The sequence below is a fragment of the Trichoplusia ni genome, unplaced genomic scaffold, assembly GCF_003590095.1.
Source record: "Trichoplusia ni isolate ovarian cell line Hi5 unplaced genomic scaffold, tn1 tig00003448, whole genome shotgun sequence".
Taxonomy (NCBI): Eukaryota; Metazoa; Arthropoda; class Insecta; order Lepidoptera; family Noctuidae; genus Trichoplusia; species Trichoplusia ni.
This window is the reverse complement of record NW_020800393.1, coordinates 14222-34094: the sequence shown is the minus strand read 5'-3', so window position 1 is coordinate 34094 and position 19873 is coordinate 14222. Positions and strand designations below refer to the sequence as shown.

Here is a 19873-nt window from a genome sequence, read left to right as displayed (position 1 = left end):
AACATGTAACAAAAGTAATGTTTGTGGGTTTAACGAAAACTTTGTGCAACTTTTCTTCAAATAATATTTTTAATAAAAATAAACCAAGCGACTTCTACTAAAAACTTCCGAAGTAAGTTTTATGGGACTAAACGGACAGCTATTTCTCATCTTATGAGAAATTAATCAAAAAATTCGGTTCGTGAGTCGGTTGAAAACATAACTCTGAGTGGCCTCTTGTCCTGATTAAAGGAAATATTGCACACCATTAAGTAAACTAACCTATCGAATAATTTTCTGGACCTCGCCTAAAAAATATCAATGAAAACAGAAAACTGGGTGATAAATAAAACACATTTTGATCAGAACAGTTCCCGTGCTAGTTTATTTAAATTATGTACAGTATCGCCTATAAGCTTACAATAACGACATAACGCTGCAAATTTAAATCAAGTGTTGATTCACTGCATAAGCTCTGTAAAGGAAATATATTTACAGAGATGAGTGTGCGATGAGAAAGCATTGTGGGCCAATTGTTTGTAACATCACAGGTAATTAATATGGATGTATTTTTTTTTTTACCTTGTAACTTAGATTTATGTGCAAAGGGCTGGCGAGATTATTTTTTTTCTCGTTTTTCGCGATACCAAATCTGAATGCGAGGATTTTTTTAATTTGTCACTAAATTATGTCAATATTATTTTTGCAACTGGTAATACCTATAATTGTTCAATTTATAATAGAATAAAAGAAGAAGAAAGGGAAATTTGTAAAATATTTTTTTGCATTTGGTTAACAAATAATAGAATTACTTCAGTAGGATGTATGCAGTAAAGTTTATATTGACCCACAAAGCCGCTATAACAAGGATACACCCAAATAGTGAGATGGAGAACATAACGAAAATGTCACCAGTACATATGGATGCCAACTGTCTGCCTTTTATTACATTTTTAATATTCCATATTATCATAAATACTTTTTTTACACTCATTACAAATAAATCGTTCGATCTTGGACATTACACCATCGCGCATCGCTTATAGATTAGTAATATTTTTTTTTTATTAAATAACATATTAAAAACTAAAAGTTTTCGCTATTATATATTGGAATCTAACCTATTGCAAAGCGTAACAAAAATTATCTTTTGAGAATCTAACTAATCACTAAGCCTTATAGCTCCAACTGTATTATTACAACCGAAATGGCATTGTCATATAACAGCCAACTATTTATAGCCTATATTGAAATAAATACTTTTAATTTAGGTAAATCGGAAAAAGTAACGCTTTAATATTTATGTTACGTTTTTTATTAAACTAAACAAAATTCAACAAAAAAGGAATTTGTCTTTCTCTTAACAGTTGAGCGGAAAACAAAAATTCTATGCCTATATGAGGATGTTATGTGGCTAATACATCATGCACAGATTACAAGGAAATTATTTTGTTCTACATAAAAAAAAATATATCACAGAAAGAGATGTAGGTAGTCGTTAATCAATATAAAACCAACTGATAATTGACTAGTACATAAATGTTAAAAATAGAAAATAAATGAGCAAAAAGTTATCTGCATAAATTTCAACGAATCACGGTAAGTTACACATTTTTTTTATGTTAGATTCAATTACATAGGGTTACATTGCAATTATATAAAAATACTTGATTACTATCCATAATATATATTATACGTATAAATATTCGACCACAGTAACAACGTGGCTTTAGGTCTTTTGTACGCATGGCAACACTGTGCTCCGATACCCGAAGACTTCAGTCTCCACTGGCTAGAGTAGACCAAACAAACTCGCGGAGGTTCGTATGTAAGTGGCGACGGGAGACCAAGTCGACGGATATTGGAGGATATTTTGCCTCGAGTACGAAGGTCCTTCGAGTAACATTCAACATGCCATAGTAGTGGTCGGCAAACTGCTCACAGCTCACAAATATGTCTATGTTTATAATTATGCATTTTAGCCACCTAACATTTAATCCCCTTTATAAAAATAGACAATAATCCAGCCTTTAGCTTCAAACCTTACTTGTACAAATATCTCATATCAAAACTTGCCAATACTTCTCCTTTATACAAATGAGTTATTATAACATTAATGCGTGCTTTTTGACAGACTCATTTTCAGAGAGAGAAAATTTTCATATCAAACTCTTTAACTTTTTTTTCACAAATTTTACAATGAAACAATGACAATTATTACTGAAAGGGAAAAATGAGTCTTTACCGATCTACAGCTGCCACAGCTCTTTCCAAGAAACTCGCTTATCAGGTGTCACTTGCACAAGTTTGCCAAAAAACACGACTCTATAATTAATTAATACCTAAGCTACTCACGTTAATAAGTTATAAGTTGAAGATATTTAATTAATTGATATAAATACTTATTAAGTTAGGATAAGCCATGCTTTTGCTTGTTTCATCTTTTGGAATTGCTAAATGGTTAAGTACTCTAAGATATGATTTCGTATTGTTAAATATTCTTTACAGAATGTATTTGGTATGTAATGCAGTGTTATTGATTTAATAGTGACCTTTCAAAATGTGTAACTAACCGAATTATTTAAGAGAGCAAAGGCAAGACACGTTAAATGAAACTCCATATTAATTAATAATAATTTTACTATTACAATAAGCACCAAACCAGGTTTGGAATGTTCAGTATTGCACCACATGTGAACAAACTCCAATCAAATTACAGTCACAATGTAAAAATAATAAGAAATTACAATACATAGGGGTCGGGGGAGTAAAAAAAATATTTCCAAATAGTTAATATATTTCGATAATAAATAAATTCGGTTACCACAACACAAATAAAGGTCACCATTGTCGGTTCGGGGAAGCGAATGGGAGACAGACTGATGAGTGAATAATATAAAATGTTTTACAACATACATAATTATAGCCATACATTGAATGGTTTGTACAAATAGTGACTTGATTGTGCATAAAACCGTGTGTCATTGCACTGCCAGTCTTCATAGAAGATCACGTCTGGAACTTCCTTAATCTCAGATGATAACAAAACCTTTCACTAGGATAATGTTTCGCGTCGATTGCTAACAAGTGCTGGGGCGCAGCTAGTAGGGACGAACTGCCTATCGATACATACCAAGTACAGAAAGTTACGGCTACACAAACAGCAGTGATTTAAAATACTGCCGCCATTTTAAGTAAAATTTAATCGAAGAATTTATGTAATTGAATTTATTACGGAATTATGCAAATAATCAAATATTATGTGACAATTACTATATCGAAGTTTGTTCACACACCAGTACACCCCAGCACTTATTACTAGACTATCTAAATAAATACTTATTTTAATATCATAAACAATATTACAAATAAACGTTGCGTTTTAATTAGAAAAGTACATCATCTCGCGTTTAGTTCGATAGTAATGGAAATGTATGAAAAACGTTGCTCTTATACAGGGCAGGGACATCACAGGGTGGTAGAACGTAAAAAAATACTATTTACAAAAAAGTTATATTTGAATAATATATATATCTAATATAATAGGTCGTTACGACAGGGTATGATGGCGAAAATGTATTTAGTCCGTCAATTAGGTAATAAAATTGTAAATACAATATAGATAATGTGAATAAGACCACAGATTTAAGTCACATGTATTTATTAATGTATTGATTGTTTACCTATGCAAGTTTTGACAAGAATCGTTATAAGCAGTTAGTCTGAGAGAATTAACTTTCATCGATTCACTGGGCTAGATCATAGGGCTTTCAGAGCTTACCTTTCTAAGTTTACGGCTACGTTAAGAGAGAAAATCTGTGTCTTATATTCATTTATTAATCTAAATGACAAACATAAACAAATTTTTGGTCATCCCCTTTTCTTTCAAATATATTATATAGTAACTACATAAACCAATACTCATAATTCGAAAATGTTTAAATATAGACTCTAAACACATGACCTCAGATGTCAAATTACGATATTTGACATTCGCGACTTGAAAACTAGTTACGAATATACTACAAACATTTTCGAATTAATGAGATTAAGAAGACATGCTACCTCACATTACTTGTAAAAACATTTAATTATAAGGTAACATTTTCTATCACTTTCTTTCTTATTTCTTTTTGCGAGAAAGAATGAGACAAAAGATAGACAATGTTGTTTTAATAAATGTTTTTAAGGTATGAAGGAATATGTTAATCGTGTTTCTGACATGTTTACACAACTGATTCTGTAATTAACCTTAGCGTATTGAATTTTATTAAGTGGGCAATTTATTGATATCATTATTATTTGGAAATGTCTGCAAAATTAATCTTAGTTTTTTTTCGCAAAAGTGCCACAATATACTATAAATTCATGAAATATAAAATGGTTGCGCACCATGATATTATAACTACATTGATTAAAATTACGCAAGCGATTCAAAACTGCGCAAGCGCATATTAGGCTACTATAAGACAATGCAAGGATGTGCAGAATTTAGTCTCATTTTTCTTAATAAAATGTTTTTTTTTAAGTGTAAACAAGTCAAAATCATTTTGCAAGAATACTGATAGAGGTTCTAACTAACTTTACTTCAACATTCTAACATTACTAATATATAAATATTATTCTCAACAGTAGCTAACTCCTACAATGTCCCTGACCCCTTCGAGTTAATTTTACAATTAATATAAAATCTAAATTCTCGTTACATAATACAATCACGCTTCGCCATTGATATCGCTATCGTGGCGAACTTATGTCGTTCTACGTCGGAAAGTAGTCCACTGTGCTCAATACTCTCAATAAAATAGAAGGTAAAAAAGAATTACCAATCTATTTTTATAGCAAGAATCCAAAGCCCAAAGATTAAAAAAAAAGTACCAAATTGCCTGTAAATTTCGAAGACCAAAGTAATTGTTCAGAATTTGAAATTCGAAATATTATTTTTGTTTCCACCACGTTGTCATAGTGATGTCATGTTATTTTTTAATTATTTATCAACAAGTTCAATGACAAAACTCTATAAAATTACAAACTTAATTATAAAAGTTGAGTAAGTGTTCACACAGTAGATACTTCCGCGACGTTATTTCAAACGGTTTTTGAAAGACTGACAATTCAAAGCTGCCTCTAAATATTAACAGCGTTTAAATTTGTTAATTTGTGTTTACAACACGAAAATGCTGAACCGGTTTCGATGTTTCTACGATATTACCTAGAGATTCTGTTAGGGTAAGTACGACAAAACCTTGTAATTATTGGAATACAGCTAAGTTATTAGATTAGTCACAGTTTACTGTTCGACATTCAGGTTTAGAAATTAGAACCTTATTATTATTTATTATGCGTTGCGGTAATTCCAATAAAGTTCGTTTTACTGATATTTCTATGTATAAATTCTCTATAAAAGTTTAATAGCCAATCTTTCAAAAATCCGCGGGAGTTGTTCCGCTTTAAGTATAAACCGAACACACGAGGCGAACGTAAGCCGCGTGGAATCTCTCGACGCGCGTCGACAATTCTCGTAAAGACGCTTACCACTGCCGCGCGCGGCCGACTGAGTCGTGGCCAACAAAGTACAAGCCAGCAATGTATTGTGTGAGACGATCTGTGGCCGTGCAAGCGACACTCCCGGCGACCGGGGCCGCACTACTGACTACCTGCAAGCACAAAGTGATGTGGTTATAGACAAAATCGATTGTAGTCTCATTGAATACAAATCCATTTTTCTGTAAATCGGTTTCTCATTGCAACGCTATTCCTTTTAGTGATGTTATTACTCACAAGATCGAAGAGTTCAAGTTGGTTCTGATACTGACTTACGTGTCCGCCGCCATCCACCGCGAGTTTGCGATTCGGGTGGATTTTATTCGATGCAATCTGCGGCCAGTGCCCTCTGAAGTCATTAGAGCGCGTGCATGCTTGTATGTGATACCGCAGATCGTGCCGTGCCGCGTGCAGTAGCTTACCTGCGGGTGCGACGCGCGGCAGTGCGGGCGCGCGGCGCGCTAGCACTCGGAGGAGGAGTTGAGGTCGAGCGGCGGCGGCGGCGCGGCGGGGCGCGGCTTGGTGCGCGTGAGGCGGTCCAGCTCCGCCGCCGCGTCCGAGCGCGCCGCCGCCGCCGCGGGGGACGCCTCGCCGCGCCCCGCCGGGGACCCCGACTTCTTGTACAGCAGGGAGTTGAAGAAGTTCGCCAGCACGCCCTCGTTGCCGGGCGTGCCGGGGCCCATGCCGATTTTGGCACCGTCCAGCTACAAAGACAGAAATTGACGATCAAATAAAGCAGACATCGCTGAACTAGCGCCCTTACCCCGAAATCATCATTACATGCAAGGTACAGAGGAATTGAGATATGGACAGCAGGTGTTTCAAACTCGTAACTCCGTTGGTTCCCAAAAATACTATACAGGGCGTACTCGTTCCTCGAGCTTCACGTCCGTAGCTTAACACAAATGCCGCACATCGACAAAGCGTCGCGAGCGCAGCGTGAGACTATTTTAAATCATTTTCAAAGGTGCAGTGTTTCGCGTTGATGTCTTTTATGTTTGCGTCCCTTTCTTTCACTTCACCAATTTGCATTAAGCTATCTCTTTCGATATTTATTTTGCTCATAAAAAAAATTAACTAGTAATGCTCAAAAACGTTAACAATTAAAATATAATATGCTACTTTTATATGATTATTTTGATTCGATATTGAGTGACTAACAGCAGCTTTGCATGACGAGCAAAATTTATATTTGTTTTCTGAATGTTTTTTTTTTCCATTCAGTGTACCATTGTGAAACAAAACAAGTCACAAGGGGAATTTCGACATCGCTATGGACTGCAACTATCCATATTTCGCCGGTTCCTCTACACAGAAATGAAATTTTTGGTATTGTGAATGTCGAAAGTCACTAGCGTAACGTTCCGGAAATGCCTCCAAAAGCCAATTACAAAGTGGAAATGAACAAAAAGTTTTTATTAATAGTATTGAGACCTGTGCAGTAGCCCTCTGCGTGGCTCTGAGCGGCGAGTCGGCCCTGGGCGCGGGCGCGCCGGCCTGCAGCGCGGCCAGCTGCCGCTGCAGGAAGGCCTGCTCGTCCTCCGCCTGCACTTCCGCTTCACGGTTGGCTCCGCTCTGTGGGTGGGATACCAGATATAGAGTGGCAAAAACTAGAGGACTGGCTCAAAACCTGCTTAATTTAGTTATGGAGTCTAATACATACAAGGATAAGGCTTAAGGGTTCCAACTCCTCGTAGACCGCGATCTGACATCAACGTCAGATCGTGGCAGTTGTAATGATGGCTAAATGCAATGTGTGGCGGGATAGACCTTCTTTTTAAAAGATATTTCTTCAAATATTTCAAAACACACATTTCATCTGAAGCGACTGCTTACTGGGCATTTGCGAATATCTTTATAGGCACAAAAATAGCTGAACACAAATGAACAAGACAACTTACTTTCCGTATAACAGGTTGTACAATAACATCCCTGTAGTAGTCGTCTGGTTTACACGACTGCATGTTTTCATATAATATGCTAATTTTCTTCATGCTGTCCCAACCAGCGGGTCTGTAACAAACAGTAAACAATTAACTCTAACGATAACTGGAAAGTTACCACATCTAAATCAGACAACATTTTTTGCAGTCAAATCTTGGGAAGGCGGAAGAAAAAACAAACACTCTCTAAGCTGCCTTTTCATTAACGCGTCGCAAGGCTACATTTGCATGCAACTTCGAACATGACCGAAGAGAGTGGAGTTTATATACAATCTTGTTGGCTTATATTTACCGGTTTCTACTCTCTGCATCCTAACTCTCCTTCAACATAAGCATGCTACATAAAACAACAGCCTAAGACCTAGAAACACTCTTAAATCAATTCTAAAGCTACACTTACATCAGCACCGCATCTTTCTCGACGATCAACGCGGGCGTCCTGAAGGGCAGTCCGTATATCCTGTGCGTGAGGTACTTGTACAGCAGGTCGCAGTTCTTGTCCTCCTTGGCGCTGGAGTAGAAGAGGGCCGCGCCGTACTGGAGACAGAACCGCCTGATCCACTGCTGCATGAAGTCGAAGTGCTCGTCGCGGTAATCGTGCTCCTTCTCTAGGGTGCTCATGTAGTCAGTCTGGGGGGGAATAGACAAATTAATTTATTGGATTTTACATTTGACTTATACATGCATAATACGACATTTCGTGAAAAGGTTTGTTGAATTTTAACAGCACTGGTATGTGAAGAAGAATTCAGTTTGGAGGTTTGAGTAACGAGTTCAGTCACGAAGATTTTCAGGTCCTTACCACCTTACCTTCACCACCTTTTTTATAGCGTAACTCGAAATATACACGCCTCTACAGTGTTCTTTAGCAATAATGTTTCAGTTTTACAAGATAGAAGCATCTTGTTCAGCTAGCTAGTATAATTAGCACTTCTGCTGCAGTTTTGCAAGAAATGAAACCACACACACACAGACAGCCTTACTCTAAGGGGTACTCTCAAGTCCCATATATTTTTTAATCTTGCGACACTTTCACGAAACAACAAATCCTCACCTTAGTTGCCACAACTACGATATCGAGTCCTAGATTAGTGGTGAGCACAGCTTCTGGCAGAGGGCTGTCGTCATCATCTCCGTTTTCCAGGTCATCGGACAGGTTCCTCGACGAGCGCTTCATGGGGGATGACGCTGTGGGCTCCAGCTCGTCTCCCGGCTCCGTATACCTCTGCCATTTCTGTACTTGTTGCTTTTTACTTTGTAACCTTTGTTCTGTAACAAGAAAAAGACATTGGGAAGGCATTAATTTTAGTTTGTCAGCCATCTAAGGTTAGTTAGAGCAGGACTGCAATAGAACTTTCTCAAATAAAGTAACTATTCATTCAGACATTTCAATTATGTTTTGAATTGAAATTTGGGGAATTTGTATAAAGTCTTAGGTCATCAAGTTACTTCTAAGTAGTATTAAAAGTTGTTTTGCATGGACAAAAAAAATCGAACGATACCAGACAGGCATTGGCGTGGCCAACGTAACATTTTGCATCTGGTAAGTCACATTAGAATATACGAATAAAATTACTAAAGTATAGTAGGAGAACTAAGACAAAACAAATACAAACAATTAAATAAATCACTTCACGTTACAGTAATGACATAAAACATTTCGATGAGACTTCAATTAAAATTCTTGAACGCAAAAAAATCTAGGAAATTAATTCAATACAAACACATTCGCACTTTTAAGAAATATCTTTCGGAACGGTATTTCGTGCAATTAAAATTACAAACAGCGGGCGGACGACGCCGGTTAGTCTGAGAGAAATCTCACTAATATTATAAACACGAGAGTCTATGACTCACGTGCAATGGACAATATTTTGACTGTGCATTTCAAAACATTTTAGTCTAGTCGGAAATTACATAGATTTTTAATTGATATCGAATTGATCCAATCTGTTTTACAGTTGAGAGTTTTTTCTTAATTATTTATTTATCGTTGTTCAAATGTTGTGTATAAGGATACAGAAAAATATAAAAATTATCAATGTTTGATTTAGATCACATCCTGAAAAACAGTCCTTTTCCCAAAAATTTTCATAGTAGGTATATTTTCCTGGGGCTTTAGATTTTCCAGTTTTATTAAATAGCAAAATATTTAGTTGGTTAGAAAAACAGCTTCATAGTACGCGGGCTTTAAAATCTGACCCCATTCAGACTACTATAATATTCAACTTTCGTTTAACGCTGCATACTTGCTTTTCAGGTAAAGCGGTACGTTTTTTCAGGCATCCAAACACTAACTTTATTTTAAATAAAAATACATAGATTTGAGCATTTTTACATAGAATATGCCTTGACTGACTTAAAACCGTGTTGTATTGTACATATCTCGTCTAAAGTGCATGGTTCATCGATTTCAAATAAAGTTAAAACGGAATGGATGTTCGTTTCATCTGTGTATCCCAGCCACCCTCCGATGACGTCACTGTTCAGACACGAGTAAGGGTGGCGGCGAGCTGCCGGCGGACGGTGACTAACGATTCAGTGCAGTAAAGGTCGTCAGCTATTTATAATACGGAAAAGAGCAAAAGTAATTACAAAAATGAACTTTAGTGCTTTGGAATAAGAAGATTTTGATGAGGCTGGTCATTTTGTTGACTCAAAAAGTTTTATCCTACTAATATTAGCTTGTTTGGGTAGCTAGTAGATGTTATCTGTCAGATATCAAACACGACTGAAAAAAGAATTTGCAAGAAAGTTAAACCTTCAATTAAAATACCGTCCAGCAAATATCCTGCAGTTAGCCTAAGATAATTTCCCAAATACTATTAACGTATAGGATATTTTTAACGCAATCAGTCCACGGGCAAAACCGCGAGGCGATACCAGTATGTATATTTGTGAACGTTTCCGCATTTCTCTATTCGCAAACACTGCAGGTGAAATAGAATACTTAACTAGCTACCTGACCTATTTTAGTTTCGCTCAAGTGAATAATTTTATAGACAGACATCTTTAGAGAGTCAGGGAGAGTTGGATCGGTGCTAAGTGAAATGAGCAGCATTTAAGGCGATTAGATTAGACTTCAGGTAAATATAAACTGTAAAAATTATTATAATAAAGAATAGTGTAGTTTCGAATATATATTACTGCGGGATAGGATGTCTGTATTGATTATTTTTAAGTGGAAAGTAACGACAGATTTGCTATTGAGGAACTTTTTTCAGTAAGATGCATTTCAGCTTGAGGTTGAAGAGATTCATTTTAAGTAATTGACTTGATGAAGTTTAGAAATATGCCAGAGTGGGTGATTTAATAACAAATAAAGATTAAGGATAGGTTTACAAATGGAGGAAGACAATACAATAAATAAGAAACTGAAAGTGACGAAGATACCTCTGTAAATGAAATCAAATTATTTCTGCAAGGATACACCATCACTTTTACAATATTTCAGTATATTTTAGTATGTGTATTGTAGATACCATTTACGAAGAAAAATATACCGCAGTGGGAATAAAGTACAATAGAACCGGCTGGAACTCTGGTGACCTATTGTTCCTATCTATTATCGCGTTTTATTTTCTTCATATAAAAGGTCCAACTAACTGACAATTGTTTGTTTTATTCTCAGATTCGTTAGAATTCTGTTTACGTTTGTCATTAGAAAAGTCCCATACATCTATATCGTGTCTTTTACATATAAATCAGTGAACATGACTCTGATTTGTGTAGGTAAAGATCACAATGACACTACAAATGTGAAAAGGTATGTGAGTGTTTTAATATCGGTCTTTGTTACCTCTTCACACCCAAACGAGTGGAGCGATTTCGATGAAATTTGGTAACTGACACCTTTGAGCACAGGCTACTTTGATCTGACTTCGTTGAAGGAGTGTAAAGCGGACAAAGCCGCGTGAAACAGCTAGTTTTAACGTAAAAGAAACTTACACTCTGTCAGTCGTATTTAAAACTGGAGTGACACAAATGACACTTGTGGCGAACTTTAACTCATTAACCATTGTAAAAACGGAGATAAAAGTCTCTTAAAGAAAGCCAAGTCGTATTGTGTTAACTGCTTGTATTCTTTGTACGTTTTGCAAAATATATTTGCAACGATAACCAAGATGATTTGCTGTTTTTATTACTTATTCAGTCCATTGCCACGAATGTTTTAATAAAAGCTAATCTTGGACTAGAACACATTGATTATAAGGGCGAATAGAGCTAGAGTTTAAAACTTTTTAAATATAGTCAATCGGCAGTAAGCGATAGCGTGCCAAACTTTTATCGATCGAAAGCTCGGTGTACTTATTTTTAAGCTTGAAATATGAAAATTATCGTTTGCAATTGCCCAAGTTTTAAACTATAAAGTATTGTTGTTTTCTCTTTCATGATAAAACTTAATACATTGAATAGAGAATTCGATTTTAAGAGGAACGAAGCCTTGTTTTGTCTACCAGACATCTTTTCGGTTTGGCAGATACTCATGGATACCTAGTCATGCTCCCTCGGTAGAGATATCGGGTAGTGCCAGACTACAAACTTCGACATCCACTTTTTTGTCGGTATATCGGAATGCGTTGCAATCCTCCCTATTGCCTCGATCGATTTTTGGCAAACTAAACCCAAAAAGACCCTTAATAAGGAAATACGTCGATATCTGACGAATACGAACGATTTTTTTTGGCGATAGTCGTTAGGAGACTAAAGTCTTGAGTCATTGGAAACCTGTGTTGTGTCTCTTATGTAGGTGGGTCCTTTATGAGTCAATTTAAACAAAAAGAGCAAGGATCGTAACAGCAAATGACAGCACGCAGCGCCGGAAGACGATAGAAGACTCGTGCAGCTGGCGCCGCCTTATTGTCCATGTTCTCACTACAGATGACTTTTATCCTTTTCCTCGTCAATATAAGGTTCTAAATTAATTGAAATAGATATTATTTCAGCGAGAACATTGCCTAACCACGTCAACTATTCGATACGCCAGCCAATGTCAAGTGCGCTTAGATTATTATTCATAAAGCATTGCAGTTATGATAATTCGTGACCATACTAGTGTATTATGCCTAGAATACAACATACTTGTAATTTATTGTTTTTGATAATACTAATATTTATTTTAGTGTCTTTTAGTATTTAATAATAAATACTATAAGTTATCTCTACCTTTAACAATAAAAGACTACATTTGTTTATAAGACTACATATACAAGTAGATAATATTTTTTATGTTTAAAAAGGGGTTTCACGATAAACAGCAAGAGAATATTATCTATAATTAGTAATGATATATTTAGTAATATTAGTCACCAGCACACATTATGAGTATCACGACCTTTGTTCATGATGATTTGTCTTGCAACGATTTAAACTAAATAGATGGTTTTATACCTTGAATGATAAGAGATAGAAAATAAAGCTGTATTTTAATTTCAATCGAAAAGTGCACCTCCCTTCCTTATTTGGGAGGAGTCCGTGGAAAATTTTCCTTAGAGTAGTATAGACCGTATAATAATTTGTTGAGCTTTTTTGGAGGAGCTAGCGGGGAACCACACGCACGCGGATAGAGACTTTCTTTTTATCTATACTAATATCTATACTAATATATAAAGCTAAAGAGTTTGTTTGTTTGTTTGTTTGAATGCGCTAATCTCAGGAACTACTGGTCCAAATTGAAAAAATCTTTTTGTATTGAATAGACTATTCATCGAAGAAGGCTTTAGGCTATAAACCATCACGCTGCGACTAATAGGAGCGAAAATACAATGTAAAATGTGAAAAAAACAGGGCAGGTATAAATCATAACTTATATCTTCTATCCACGGGGACGAAGTCGCGGGCAACAGCTAGTATCATATAAAGTTTTAATCAAAGAAACGTATCTAAATATATAGTATGAAATATCAATAATAAAAGGTAATTATTTCTTCTTGTCAGACAAGGTAAGACTAAACTCATAAGTGTTAGAATTTGTAAACATTTAGCGGGTCCGTACCTATCTAGTACATTTTAAACTCGGCTTGTGCTAGTCGCTTAAGTAGAACTTTATGTACGACTATATGTAACAAATTCTTTTGGAATTATCTTACGCTCAATCTTCTATATCTAACTAGATATTAACTTTTATATCTAAAAGCCCTCTATAAATGAAATGAAGTTGAATGCTAACGCCAACACACTTATACTTTAACGTAATACGTCTGCAGAGAGCGCGGATGAATTTTTTACTAAGTTACAAGGTTGAAAGGTCAGGTCAAGATTATTTATTTATATGTTCCGTCTTAATGTATTATTTAATGAAGTAAATATATTAATGTTTACTTTTTTAGGATTTCATTTGAGGTTATTTAAAAGGAATAGAAGGAATTAAGTTAGCTAAGTTAACAGGTTTTCAGAAAAGCAAAGAGTTTGTCTGTGTACTTTATTTTGAGTAGTTGGAGTTTATGAGGACTTCCTTCTGTCCGTTCGTCACCGGGCCTCATGAACCGTGATAGCAAGACAGTTGAAAGTTTCACAGATAATGTATCTGTTGATGCTAGAACAAGAAGACTAAAAGTAGAGATCCAGGTTAGCAACGATTGGTACGATTTAAAGGATTTAATTCGATTTGTTTTCTTTAGAAAGTATATTTGTTTGGAACCCTCAGCATCGCGAATCCGACTCGTACTTGGCCGGTTTTTGTGTATACGGTCGTAGGTTTTAAACAGGTTCTATATACATTAAATAACACTCACCATAGTACAAAAGCTAATAAAAATGATAAAAACACTACAAATACTTGGACCGTTCCGAGTATGCAGGTAATTTAATAATGTGTAACTGTAATAAAATAGATATAGTTTGTCCACTCTATCCTTGACCTGCATACAAAGCGCTATCATAAACAAACATTGCTATGGTAAACACTTATCTAGGAATTAATTACAGGTTATTTAATACCTGTGGTAGCAATAGCAGCGACCAACATAGAGATTATTAATTTACCATGCACACCTATATCTACCTTTTCCCTATATGTTGGGGTCGGCTTCCAATCTGAACCAATACAGCTAACTACGAGTGTTTTACAAAGAGCGTATACCTATACGACCTCCTTAATCCAGTCACCTGGGCGACACGATACCTTTGGTGTCGCCACTAAGTAGGTATACATTCAAGGAGATCGTATTCAAATGACGCGACAAGATCTTCCATAGTTCAAATAAAAAACTCCCAAGACGATTAACATCAACATAGGACAAGCCAAGACATACTCTGAATAAACTACCCAACGTACTTTCCAACAATTTCTTTACACCAGGAATTTACTTTTCATGTATACACAGCGCGCGCCAGAACACCTGTATCGATGACCACACCTGCTAATGTTTATGCATGTTGTAATACTCTACAAATGACGAAAACACATCATCGCCGAAACCAGACAATATTAAACCAGTTCTAAGAATGTAGGGGACATTTGTTTCGGAAATATATTCTTATGTCACTATTCTAGGGCTGTGTTATTATTACATTGCAGAAGATTTTAAGAATCTTTATTAAGGGGTACTAGCGGTTCCCAAGCAAAAGTACTTAGTACCCTCCGAGAGGTTTTGTCCGGGATGGAAAAAAAATTGAGTCGATTTTGGCAGTTTCGGATCGAAAGTCAAAAAGGGATTTTCTAAAAGGACGACAGTAGCACTGAACCAAGACAAATCTTCTTAAGTCGCGTAAATTGGTGTTAAGCTCTTTCTTATCGAATTAATAGTACACCAGTAACCAGCAAATTATTTTAACACTTAATCCACCTGAGCATTAATTCTTCTTAAGTCATCAACGCTCAATCAACACACAGCATAATTCATACACAATCCACCCAAAAATCCGGCTTTCAAACACATAAACAAACAAACAACGAATCGATGCGATCACTTTGTATTCAGTCGCGGAGCGGGCGACAAGCCGAGTGACGTAACCCATGACTCACGCATAAGAAATAGACATTGTGGGGATACCATTAAGTTTAAAAGATTATCTGTCACGACTTAATGTTATCTGTTAATAAGGATCGGAATTCAGTAACTGTTGTTCATTTGAGGTCTGTCTGCTTTGCACCTGTTGTACTGCTTAAACATGATCTATCTACATCACTCCGCGTACTCATATTACAAGCGATTTTGACTCTTAATTGGTAGGAATACTTTTTAACGCTCTAGATCCTTATCCCCTTGCTATTTACTTTCTGCGGTATGTAAGCAGTGAGACAGGGAGGGGCGCCGTTGACAAAACATACACAACGCCATAGATTGTTTACCTGTATGCGGCTAAAAGAATTTTTCAATTTGAACCAGTAGTTCCTGAGATAAGCGCGTTCAAACAAAGCTTTCAGCTTTATATGTTAGTATAGAAGTACAGATACAGATAGATGAATGTTTGCTAGTGTATGGGTACACGGAAGAAATCTCTTCCTAACGTTTTCGAACGAAAACGGAAATCCCAAAGTAATTAATGGATGATAAAAATACGGATGTTTAAATATTGGAGCGGTAAAATGAGATGTTACTATTCAGGATAAAAGTTTTATAAGAACATTCTCATTTATAATTTCTACGATTATATGCTAAGCCTTACCCAAAATTTCGTACAGGGGACGTTGAAATACAAAAGCTCTGACAGTGATTTTCACTGGTAGATATCTCAAGTATTTTTTCCCTATATTTCTTAAGATTTTCGTGCTCATATCAAGTTACTTGACTAAAAGCAAGACAGAACAAATATCGACATCAGGAGAAAATAAACAACACGACAGTAAAGAAAGCTGAGTCCTTGAACTTTCAAGGTTTCATATTAACCAAAGGGTGGCAGACCGGTTTTATTCAGTTTGATTACGACCCCAAACAAGGTAGTTTGTAATCTTACGTTGATTTTAAGTGTCAACTGGCAGGTGTAGGTGTGTTTAGAAAGAATTTGTTTATAAACATATAACAGATCTTTTTAAAGTAAAATTCAATGTTGACGTCACAATATTGTGTGTCAATAAATCATTAGGGAAACAACTAAATACATTTTGGTAGTAATTACTAACATCACAGAAATCAGCTGTTAAACCAATACGATTTAGTGTGTATGAATAAACAATAGGCTTAGTTCTGTTTTAGCAGATAATTTCGCACTAAATACTTGTTAAAAAGACGTATTGTAAGGAAATACTTATCAATCCTTAAAAAACAACTATTAATAGAATAATTCTAGTTATTTGAACTCATACCACACCTTGAATGTTTAACAAGGATGCAGCAAACTGCAGCAATGAGTCATTCCAAGAGATAATGAGATAGTCGTTCATTGGCGCTTGCATAGATACGCTGTTTTTAATACTCAATGGGTTATTGAAAATAGGCATTGTTGTGTATATGACAATTATAGAAAAAGCTGTAATATACTATTTGAAGGCGTGTTTAAATAAAGGATGTATTATCTAACTCAATAAGCGGGTAAGAGATGGGCAAGTATGTTAAGAGATACCTTTCTAAAACAGATTTAGTGAAAATTTTGTAGATAGGTATTAGGAACTTTTTAGTTAACCAACTGCATACCTTTGCAAATATGTCCATTACAAGTTACTTACAGAATGTTTACTAAAAGGCAAATAGACAACTGGGAAACAGGCTCATAAATTAAACTTTATCAATCAAATCTGTTATGGAAAATTTAAATTTTGTTCTTACATTCCAAGCTAAGTTTTCCTTAAATTACATTCTGTTCTGAATTTATAAGTATGATCAAACAATATATGTTTTGACATGTAGGAGACAGTTCAGAAAAAAAATTGGATGATTTAATGCACAATTAACAGTCATAAAACTGCTCATTCATCAATTTAATGTCTATCCATTTAATTGATGTATGTATATTATTAATAAGTGCACTTTATTGGCATTGAAATCTTAGAGAAATTGTACCTACATTCTTGAAATTTAACATTGAATAATAAACTAGAGAAGAATTAAACTTAAAGATAGTGGCTGCTTCCTGGATGCGGAAGGCAGATGAACAGGTGTTGTGACACAATTTGTTGGCTATATGTCCAGCAAATGACAGCAATAAGCTGAATTGATGGATTGAAAGGAAATACTGATTAATTATTTCATCAACAGGCAAACAACTGCTATGCAACAATGCAGGTTCTTCTTCAGATATCTTCTTCTGATGATAATTAGCACAAGATGGCTAGCACACCCTGAATGTGAGCAGCCAAAGATAAATCTTGATGGCGTGCAATTGGGAAGGCCTATGTCCAACAATAGACAAATATGACTGATGATGATGATGATGATCTTACTTATTAACATAAGTAATCATGCTTCATAGCTTACAAAGCAGTCTTGTCGGACAGTCTGCACAGTTTTATATCAATCCATGAATTCTGTCAACTATTATGATAGAATCTTTATAATTTATTTCTACTTACCCGGTGTGAGATCTAATTTGTCTATATGGTCGCCGAGCACTGACGCCCAGCTCTGCAGCTGGTCTAGTATACCCCACGGCGTGGTCATCGCCACGGTGAGGAGGACCAGCGTGTGAGGGAATGTCTCCTCGCTGAGCGCAAACTTGAGGAGGTTCGTGTGACCTGGATCCCCATCCAGCACCCACACACTGAGACGCGTTTGATCTGTGTACAAGGAACAAAGCATAATAGTACATATATGGTTTGATAAATGGAAAGGAAGACAATATATGAGAGCTATCAAGATGATTTAGGAGTATAATGAAGAAATAAACAAAAGATTATTTACTATAACAATGCAAAAGTGGCTACATCTTCAAGTACTGTTTTCTTTTAATTTTATAGTCAGCAATTTTGCTATATAGAGTAGGGCCGTATGGCATTAGATTTAAAAATTTAAACAATTTTAAGTTATACATTAAGTTGCTTCATGAACAATCAAAATTTTTAAAAACAACATTATTATTGGAGAAAAAAAGCTCTCCAGACAATTTTTACTCATATTATAACATTGTTAACACTTAATGTTTATGTGATTTATTGCCCTGATTATAACATTTACAAACAGCTCACTGTGAAAATTATAAAGTCTAAACAAATATTATGTTTTAGTGTTTTCTTTCTCATGAAAGAGTGTGAATGAGGTGTATATGATTATGATCAATTAAAAGTTGGAGATGCATATATGTGGCTTTATTAAAACAAAGAAGTAGTATAGGGATCTAATTAAAGCTGATTTATTTTAGGTTTTTAGTAGTTGTAGCTTATCTTTTTAGGACTAATAATGTAATAAACATTATTCACCAATTTTATCTCCTTATCAACAATATTAAAAACTTGAATGAGCAAAAATGTTATCCATGTATATTTCTAACAAATTAAACTATGAAAATCAATAAACATTACAATTAGCCACACTAGATTAGATTCTAATAAGAATTGTTTAATATTACAGAGAAACAACATGTTATTGGTCATGTGTGTTTAAAAAGGTTGTATACATTATGTATCACAACTTCTCATTGCTTTGTATACAAAAAAAAATCACTTACATTTTTGTGAATGTAGGTTATACATCAAATATTCAATATTGTCCCTTTTTTTTGTTATAATACAGTGATTATTGAGTGTTTAGATACTCACCATCTCGATATTCATCCCTTACGTCTATGTACGCATATTCGAGTGCCGAACCCTTTTTAGGGTCTTCAACACCCTGTAATTTTGCTACTAATGTAGTTTTACCAGTCTCATTGTCACCCAAAACTAATACATTTTTATTTGAAGGTAGTTTTGTGTTCCCTTGGTTTTGAACTTCTTCTAATATCGAAGACCTGAAAAATTACGAGAATTTAGTATTCGTTGTCATCAGTATTGCGAGGTTGGTACTATCACGGGAAAGTGTACACAAATGTATGGATTTGTCGCCGTGTGAGAATGTTTTGCTGTTACTTTACATACAAAGGTACGACAACGCAGCTAGGTCACATATTTCTCAGCTTCATAGCTTGACATCACGTAGGTGTGACACATTGGATCCCTATATGGGGAGTGCATGTTACCCGTAAAATTAACAGTGAACCGTTACCATAGGTTGTCCTTGGCGTCCCCATTTTCTTTCTTTTTTGATTTAAGCCCATTAGCCTGGCCGTTTGTCTCCATTCTTCAGGTACGATAGAAGATAACAACGGCACAGAAAGGCTTTTCTTTCGTTTTCGTCTCTTCTGCCGTTCATACGTCACTCTCGCAATGATGCGTGTGTTGTAAGACGCAAAAAACTAATTTATACTGTTAGACGTGTTGAAATATAACTACTTTTTGTAATTAGTATTTTTATTTACTTTATGCTATATCTGGACCTGACAATAAGATAACTCTCACATTAGGTCATAAACGTTTTTTCGTTGCTTATTTGCAA

At 35.4% G+C, this 19873-nt stretch overlaps 1 protein-coding gene across 1 annotated transcript; it reads right to left on the bottom strand.

The window, feature by feature from the left end:
* Positions 1–335: 335 nt before the first annotated feature.
* Positions 336–19721, bottom strand: LOC113507896 (cytoplasmic dynein 1 light intermediate chain 2). The gene is made up of 9 exons (XM_026890833.1): positions 19544–19721; positions 19099–19289; positions 17917–18120; positions 8521–8735; positions 7867–8096; positions 7425–7536; positions 6958–7098; positions 5946–6227; positions 336–5636 (listed from the first exon to the last, which is right to left on the bottom strand). The coding sequence occupies exons 1-8, from the start codon at positions 19615–19617 to the stop codon at positions 5985–5987; spliced, it is 1410 nt and encodes a 469-aa protein (XP_026746634.1). The 5' UTR covers positions 19618–19721; the 3' UTR covers positions 336–5636; positions 5946–5984.
* Between the last annotated feature and the right edge of the window lie 152 nt (positions 19722–19873).